The 9,289-nt window shown below is 33.6% G+C and overlaps 1 protein-coding gene across 1 annotated transcript in view; it reads right to left on the bottom strand.

Moving 5' to 3' along the window:
- Positions 1 to 221: 221 nt before the first annotated feature.
- The window catches only part of LOC110038828 (protein transport protein Sec24-like CEF), a 59,874-nt gene continuing 50,806 nt past the window's right edge, over positions 222 to 9,289 (bottom strand). The window contains exons 22-24 of the mRNA XM_020743740.1: positions 896 to 984; positions 760 to 803; positions 222 to 681 (exon numbers count right to left, since the gene is read on the bottom strand). Coding sequence (XP_020599399.1) covers positions 572 to 681; positions 760 to 803; positions 896 to 984 — 243 coding nt within the window. The 3' untranslated portion in view covers positions 222 to 571. The remainder of the gene's footprint in view (positions 682 to 759; positions 804 to 895; positions 985 to 9,289) is intronic.

Below are 9,289 nucleotides of genomic sequence, written 5' to 3'. Positions count from 1 at the left end.
GCTCGCTCAAGCTCGGCTCGTTTACAACCCTATATATATAGTGCATTGCACTATATATATGAATGTTTAGGTCCTAGATATGTAAATACATAAAAATTGCGAGGTATGTATGTAAATGCCACTAAAAATAAAATACTATATATAAGATGAGCATATATCCAAATCCATGAATATGTCTAAATAGAAACTTGATAAAACCTATAACAAATATATATAAATAGCCACAGCTTTATTTATTTCTACATTTTGCAGTTGTTAATTGGCACAAATTACAGACCAGTGTACAGGTTATAAATAGCAAAACCCGGGCAAAAATGGGCAAATGTTCTCAGACTTAAAAACACTGGATGAGCTACTCATTATCATTCTTTGCATAATATAAATTTATCATTTGTGACAAAAAAAAACGCAGGAGGGCAGAAAATTCTGAATATTGTTCGTTAACTGACGCCTTCATGACCATTGGCAATGATAGCAGAATACAGCGCTAACAGGCAAATTTCTATGTAAATTGTTGCTCTTGTATACATCAAAAAAGTCATTGAAAAGATTACCAAAGAACGAAGCCGACTCATGCCATTTTTGTTTGAATTTGCCGATGGACATGTACAAGAAATTCGACGTAGGAAAGACCACCGGGGGCCTTGTCGTCGACCATATTCGAGAGGAAAAGCATCATTCCTGCAAATAAAAGAAAATCAAAAAAATCAATCCTCTCAAAAATTTGTGATCAGGTAGGAAGAATTTGCGAAGGAAAACTTGCATACTGACCCGACGGATCACCTTTTCTGCATAATCGCATACTGCAAAAGGAAAAAGATAATAAAATAACACTTTTGACCCTCATATGCGCAAACTTAAATTTATATGGACGAAGTATTCAGATTTGGCATACCGGAGAAAGGAGCATCTCTGACGCCTTATCTCATTGACCACATCATTTAATATTTTGGAGAAAGTATTCTCATATTGCTGCAATACAAACTGGTTTGAAAATGATATGTTAATCAGACAGAACACTAAACGAAGAACGAGAAATGAGATGCGATATATGCCTTTAATATGGAATAACATCTTTTTAACTAATATCCAACAGAAGTAAAGACAAATAAAAAAGTGCCAGTAATTAGGGAGGGGATTACTGAATGTCCCACATTGATGATCAGGCTTACAACCCAATTTGATCATATCAGGCTAGAAAAAAAATACCTTCAAACCATGAATAAGAAAAAAGGCAGCATTTGGTGGCATGCTATTTATATCGGTGTTTGGTCGTACAACAACCCCGCAACACAAAATTCCTATGAAATCATTTCTTCTTCAGTAAATTTGGTCGTATCAGACAAGAAAAATAATACTCCCCAGAAATTTCTTTGCAATGTATGCTTAACAAAACCTTTTTGCATTCAAACCAAGAATAAGGCAGATTTCACTAAGAAGATGGCTTAAACTATCATTTTTTCTTCAGTAAATTACATTGCTGCTTTGGGCCAATGGTTCCCTAAACTTTCATATTTCACCATTTTTACAAACTGGACTCCAGTAGGTTCTCCGGATTAACAAACATCACTAGTAGCTGAAAGATTAAAATTCACCGACTGATGGACCTAGAAATAGCCTCACCACTACCTGATCATTGCATACCACTTTACTCATCGCCATTGCTGGCCATTCGGCAACCATTCTCCACCATTAGCCAGTCATGGGCCGCCTCATACAGCAACTACTGGTGGGAAGAAAGATAAAAAATGACAGGAGGTTCTTATATCAAATTAATGAAAAAGTGGAAGGCTGAAACAAGAAAAGATAGCCAGACACCTCGCATTAGTGAGAGGATTTAAGGTTTTGGTTTTGGGGCTCAGGCAAATTTTGAACATAAGGGGAATTTGATATTTAAGGTTTCAGCGCTGCATAAGGGTTAGTCGTGGGAAAGGTTTGGTGCAAGCATGATCTGGCTCATGCAATGATGTGTTGAAGGATGCCAATGGAATCGGGATGCAAGATTGAAATTTATCGCATCGATCAAAGCTGCAATATATCTGATTGCATTTTGCTATAATATCAATGAAGAACAAGACATTAATGATGGTCTGATACCGATTGACAAAAATGGCGGACAAAGGATAATGATAAGTTTTACGTCCACAAACGTAAAGTCATCAATCATACAGAACTTAAATTTAGAAAAAGATTTCAATTAAACCTCAGATAATTTATTTCATCTAATATCCATGTTCAATAATCTGCCATCAATCCATATTTATAAAAATATAATTAAAAAGTCAAAGAAATAAAATAAAAATTAAACCTAAACTTATAATAAATTATATGCAATTCTAAAAAAAATTACATTCAAATGAAAAGAATTAATCTTCAAAAAAAATTAACGTTATTGGTAGTTGGAAACTTAATAAGGCTGGTGTTGGAAGTGTTTGCAGGAATTTCATGGGTTGTATTATTTGTTGGTTTGCGGCTGCTGCTGCTGTCCCTGTTTCCCCCTTGGTTGTTGAGGCTGATACTCTAATGTTTGGTTTGCAGATTTCTAAGAAGCTTGGTTGGAATCAAATTTTGTTATTGAGATTGAATCTTTAATTCTTTGGAAGTGCTGTAGGTATAAAACTGATTATCATTGGAGCATTAACCTTCAAATGAAGAGAATTGAAGTCTTAACAAGGAATTTGGATATTTGTTGATCACATATTAAACGACATGATAATAAGGTGGCACACTAGGCTGTTATGGTTGTATCCAATCTGCACTCTGCTCTAGTTTCAAAGGTTTTTCCTGGTGCCTTATTATAGTTGGTTATGCAGGACTTGCTCTAATTTTTTTAGTTGCTGTTGCTTTTTTGTGGGTTGGTAGTGTGTGTGAGTTGTATTTTTCTTTTTTTGGTTGAGGAACCTTAGGTTTTTTACTTTTTGCGTGAGTTGTTTTGGGTGTTTTATTAAGTTCCTTTTATCTCCTTTTGTACTTCTTTTTGTTTGAGAAATAAAATGGGAGCCGAATATTTCTCTTTAAAAAAAAAACAAAACTTCACTAATAATATTCAAACATAACTAAAAAAGAAAGAAACTGTTAGGTTAGCATCTTTGTTGTATGATTTTAAACATAAAAATATTAAATTTATTTGGGCCAAACAAGGACATATTTTCGGCCAAACTAGGACCAGGACTCATCAAGACTTTCCATAATCTTTCATTCCTCTTCCATTGCTACCTTATTGATCCACGGGAACCCTGTTGTCTACAGTCATAAAAAGGATTGTAATGGAGCCGTGTCAGGTCGAGTATGTCATGATTGGATTTGGTTTGATCAAATCATAAATTGTTCATGTTCAGTTCAAGATTGAGATGAGCTTTCAAATTTAAAATTTGTTCTAGTTACTCCAGATTTATTTAAATAATATATCAAATAAGTATATAGCAATTAATAAATTATTTGTTGAACAAATGAGTTTGTTCATTAATAAGTGAGTTGTATATATTTGAATTCGTTCATTTAAGCTCTGAGTTTTTAAAAAATGTCCAAATTTGTTAAATTATTAATTTGAACAAAAATAATAGACTAATAATCAAGCCGAATTAAATTTGTTCATCAAGTGCATTGGTGCATTTACAACCCTACTTCTAAACACATAAACTAAATTAAACTTTTTGTAGTAATCATTTCTTCAATTTGTGTGTTACATGTTACATGCTCTCCTAAATTTGTATAAATACTATACAAATTTGAACATTGTAATTGTAAGGTCCCAAGTCCCGGATGCGAAAAGTAGAGGGTTGAGTTATGTAGTTGACAAACAACATAAAATTTGTCAAAAAATCATGACATGAATTCCTTAAAATCATTGTGTAAATGCTAGAGTGACCTCTAGAAGTGATGCATAATATGACCTGAATACAGAAAAAAATGTGCAAGGGCCGTTACATCGGCGTCGGGTGCAGTGTCAAATAAGCAATAGTTTATATATTATGAATGAATGTGGGCAAATAAGTTAGTTCATGAAAGTACTATTAAAATATGATCTTAGAATATAACTTCTTTCATGAGTTAATTAATAGAATTAGTAGAAATTATGGTTCATAGAAAGATAAATATCTTATGCATTCAAGAAACAAAATGGTTTGGAAAAAAAAACTAAAGAGATTGATAGCTTAGTTTTCAAACTTTGGCACTCAGGTAGAAATAACACTTAAATGGTGGTGTAATTATAAAAAAGAGTATGAAAGATAATATTGTCAAGATTAATATAATTGATAAAAGAAAATCCTAAAGATTGTTGTTGACACTAAGAATTTTAATGTTATAAGTGGCTCCTTAAGTAGGTTTAGATATAGGTTCAAAGGAAAAAAATTTGGAATAACTTAAAAGAGTTAATACAAATGATACCTCTTGAAAAAATATATTTTTATTAGATGAAATTTAAATGGACACATTGATAGTGTGATAGAATATTTTAAAAATATTCATGGTAACTACTTTTTTAGAATTATTAATGAAAAAGTTATAATCATATTAAATTTTGTTTTTGCGTATGATTTTGTTATTGCAAATAGTTTATTTTAAAAAAAAGATGAGCATATTATTACTTATAAGAATGAACTTGATAAAACACAAATTGATTATTTTCTTATGAGAAAGCGAGATTGTTGAGAATGTAAGGTCATTCCAAGTAAAAGTTTAAGTACTCAACATCGATTATCAATTCTGAATTTTTAGATGAGTTGCAAGATAAAGAATATAATGAATTATTGTCACAGAATTAGATATGAGTAAATAAAATATAAATAAAAATATTTTTATGAGTAAACTTAAAGATTACAAAAATTGTAATATTTTTGAACAAACTAATTATATGTGGGATAAAGTAACAAATATTATTATACAAGTAGCAAAAGATGTTATATATATAGTTGATGATGGAATAATAATGTACAGCAAAAAATAAAAAATAAAAAATTGTGTTATTAAATTTGGTTTAAGTGTAAAAGCTTAGAGAACTGAGAAAAATATTAGGTGACCCGTAGAGAGACTAAAAAGATAATTTGTGACACAAATAATTGTACTTTTCGTGATCTTCATAATGGATTATATACTAGAGAATGAAAAATATATACAGAAAGCAGCTAGAGAAAAAGAAAAGTAAAAATTTAATTGAAGTAAAATTTATTAAAAATGAAAATTAAAAAGTGTTATTCTAAGAGAAAGATATTCAACTATGTTGGTGAGCTATTTTGATAAATTTTCAATGAAGTTTCTGAAAATACAACCGACTTATCATTAATAATAATAAAATACTTTATTTTTACTGTCAAATTAGTAAAAAAGAAAAGTTGAGACTTTAAAGAAAATCAAATGTAGAAAATCAGTAGAACATGATGATACTCCTATTAAAGTGTGGGAATATTTAGGAGATTTGAGAGTTTTTTTGGCTTAATAAACTCTTTAATATTATTTTAAAAACTAAAAAGATGTATGGGGAGTGGAAGAAGAGTATTTTGTTCCTCATTTTTAAGAATAAAAGAGATGCACAATAATGCCAATTATAAAGGAATTAAGTTAATGTGTCATACTTTATACTTATGGGAGAGAGTAATTGAATATAGGTTAAGACGTAATACAAAAATTTTTTTATAATCAATTTGGATTTATATTGGGCATGTCTACTATGGAAGCTATACATTTATTGAGAGGTTTGATGGAGAAGTACAGAGAGCAAGGAGGGATCTGCATATGATTTTTATTGATTTAGAAAAAGTTTACGATAAGGTTCCGAGAGAATTCCTTTAGAGAGTTTTACAGAAGAAAGGAGTTGGATTCATGTAGGCGACCCCACTTAGTGGGACAAAGGCTTGTTGTTGTTGGATTATACATATTTGAATGAATTACTCAAACAATTCTCTCTAATTATTCTCATGTTATCAAAGCCTTTGGCTTTGTCATAACATTTTCATAAACTGCAGCTTTCATCATTGCATTAAGTAGAAATTGCAAGCCTTCAATATTGCAACTCGCTTTTTCCTAATTCCCAATTTTCTCATATAAAGAATTTATTGATACAATAGCACAATCATGCAGCTTTAATCTACAATCTCTTGATTTTCTCCTATTTTTTTTATAATTGTTGCCTTCATCCCTATATCGTACAAACACTTCTTATTTTTGCTGACTTAATCGTTGCATTGCCACAAACATTTCAATTGCTACAACCTGGCACTGCATTGCAATATTTCTTTCCTTTTTTTTTCCTTTTTTATTCTTATGAACAAAAACATATTTCTTGTTTTCTATGGACAACAACAATATCAATGAACTCTTGGACGAGTTCTGTTGGAGTTAAAAGATGTACTCTAAGAGTGTGTTTGAGGCAGCTGATGATTATTTATAATCTGCTGATAAGCATATTATTCTGATATTCTGATAATCTGCAGATATCATAATAAGTTGGCTTGCTGTTTGAGGCAGCTTATTCAGAACATCTTACTTGGAACTGTTGTTGAATAAATGACCATTCTGCCCATGTTTGTTAAAAAGTAACATTCATATGATAAAAGAACATTCATCAATAATTCTAAAGAAAATCAAGAATATGCTTAAATTGTGATGTAAAAAGCAACATTCATTTGCTGCAATTATGAATCTCATCCTCCCAACAAATCAAATTGTGATGTAAAAAGTAACATATGATAAAAGAAAGGTAATAGAATCAATTTGCTTTTCTGATATGTTTTTTTCTCAAGCAAATACATAACTGTAGAATAAAAGATTATAAAACTGTAGAATTGAGAGGGAAGAAACAACATATACAGTAAAGAGAAAAGAAAAAAGTGGAGAAGTATAGGAGCGACTCACCTACTACGATCATTTCCTTCCATTTTCGCGATCGAATTGCAGGGAAGATAGCTCGAGTGACTATGCAGAGTGCATCGAAGCTTCGAAACCCTATCGTGCGGTGGCTTGCAGAGTTAAGGGAGAGGCAGACTCTCCGTGTGTCATGCGTCTCGCTGAGGAAGAAGGAGATGGAAGAGGGTTGCATCAACCTATAGAAGCTCGAGCTCTGGGATCGCGGCTCTGGGAAGGGAAGGATTGGATCGCGTCGCGGCTACCTAGGAAGGGAACGACGGGATCGTGGCTTACATAGACCACCGAAACTCCCATCTTCATCCTTGTGCTCCACTCCTATCAGAAATCCAGCGAGAGAGAAGGCGAGGGCAATCAAGGGTACCTCCGGAAATCATAGGGCAAGGAGGCTCGTGAACACGGGACGCGAGGCTTTGCCCGCGTCGAATCGGATGAAGAATTTATCCAACGCCAACGCGGTGCGGCAGAAATAAGTTCTGCGAACGCATTTATCAAACAGGGAGGCGGCGTTTTCAAAACGCCGCCGCTCCCAATAAGCTGTCCCAAACGGGCCCTAAATCTAATGGAAGAGTCGCAAAACATTCATTCAACGTACCGATCAAGATCAATTGATAGGTTCTTAAAGAGGAGATGAAAATTGGGAAATTTATAAAACAAAAGAAGAAAAGCTTACTAGAAGAACATGAGAAAACATTGACACTAGACTAGGTACTGGTTGAAATTCTTGCCAATTATCAGATGCAGTCCTTCATAATTATTGGTCAGGCTTCAAATGGATGACATCCATTCATTTGCTTGAGGGAAAGTATGAAATGGCCGCATTATTTCCACCAGCTGAAACCCACATCACCAACATCTCAGCACTCTTTCTTCCGTCTTTTTTGCCACCTCATTAATCCTTAAGATCCCCATTGATATTGACTATTATAAATATTATACAAGTATTATTCCTTGATTTTGTAAGGTTCTATTGAAGGTTTACTAGAATTATACAAATACTACAAAAGTGTTGGAATAAAATAATCAATTGTTGTCAATTTAAAACAAAGTAGCTAAATTTCACTACATTATAGTGGCCAAATGAAGCGCAAAAGGCTAAGAAGAGCATTTAATGCTTGATTAATGGAATGACCCAATAATAAGCGCATTTCAATCATTTGGCCCTCCATAAATAATTCAATGACTGTGCATAAATAGTTCAATGACAGTGCAACAAAACAAAACACAGCATATCAAACAACTAGGACAAACTGAAAGTTTGAACTCGGTTGAGCGCATCTCTAGCAAACCCAATACGGACAGATGTATTCCTCTCTGAAGAGAAAATATCCAACCTTCTTGCTTCTGCTAGTTACTCGCAAGTCACCGGAAGAGACATATACTAATCATCTAATTTTCTAGAGAATCAGTACATAGTTCGCTTTTCATCAAGCATTGATTGAAGTCTTCAAACTCTCTTCCTAGCATTCAAGCTGAAGCTCTTCCAGCTAAGCAAGTATCAAATAAAACAAATATAAATACCTCCTACACACTAACTAGCATCAAAAGTCTGAAACTGAAACTGAAACCAACTTGTAATTGTAAATTGAATCATTTGAGGTTCTGTTTTATCTTGCATACAAAGTCCTTTCGAGAAGGGGGTCTCAATAGAAATGGCAATGCGATGTAGGTGCCCTCTGTTATGAGCCAGGCCTAGTGCTCCCCTTTCCAATCTCATTAAGCCTAAAAACATAATTAACTTTAAGCTTCTCATATCGCTTTATTTATTTTCCAATTATATCTGCTGGCCACAGGTAAAAACATATAGCATAACGCTCCCACAAAATCAACCTCAATCAAACACACTTATTGGATGTAATAATTTTGCTACAATAAAGGAAAACTTCGGTAACGGAAGCATGGGATGCAAGGAACTTCACAAAACCATGTCATATTTTCCTTAAATACTCAATTAAAAAAAAAAAAAAAAAAAATTCTCCACGTCAAGAAATAACTGCAACATGGAAATTAGCATAAGGGCCAACCAGCATTTTCATAGAGATGCGCATACCCAAACACAAGCTAAAAATTTAGAAGATTGGTAATATCCAGTATTAAGCTAAGGCCCCGTTTGGGGCAGATTATTTGTTGCGGGGGCGTTTTCAAAACGCTACCTCGCATTTGGTAAAAATGTTTCTGCTGTGTTTTGGAAAAAGGAGTTTTGGCATTAACATTACAAGCGGATCGCAAGGTCCTACCCGCGATCTGCGTTTCATCCCTAAAAAAGACGCTCGGGCCCCTGCCTTTCGCTCGAGGAGTCTCGCCGAAAGCAATAATTTCCCTCGTCGCCTGTCTCGCCGAAAGCAAGTATCCCGTCGTTGCTCTCGCCTCGTCGTTCCTCTCGCCTCATCCTCCCTGAAGGTATCCATCGTATGTCCTTTGAATCTCC

The sequence above is a fragment of the Phalaenopsis equestris genome, unplaced genomic scaffold, assembly GCF_001263595.1.
Source record: "Phalaenopsis equestris unplaced genomic scaffold, ASM126359v1 Scaffold234078, whole genome shotgun sequence".
Taxonomy (NCBI): Eukaryota; Viridiplantae; Streptophyta; class Magnoliopsida; order Asparagales; family Orchidaceae; genus Phalaenopsis; species Phalaenopsis equestris.
This window is presented reverse-complemented; position numbering and strand designations above follow the sequence as displayed.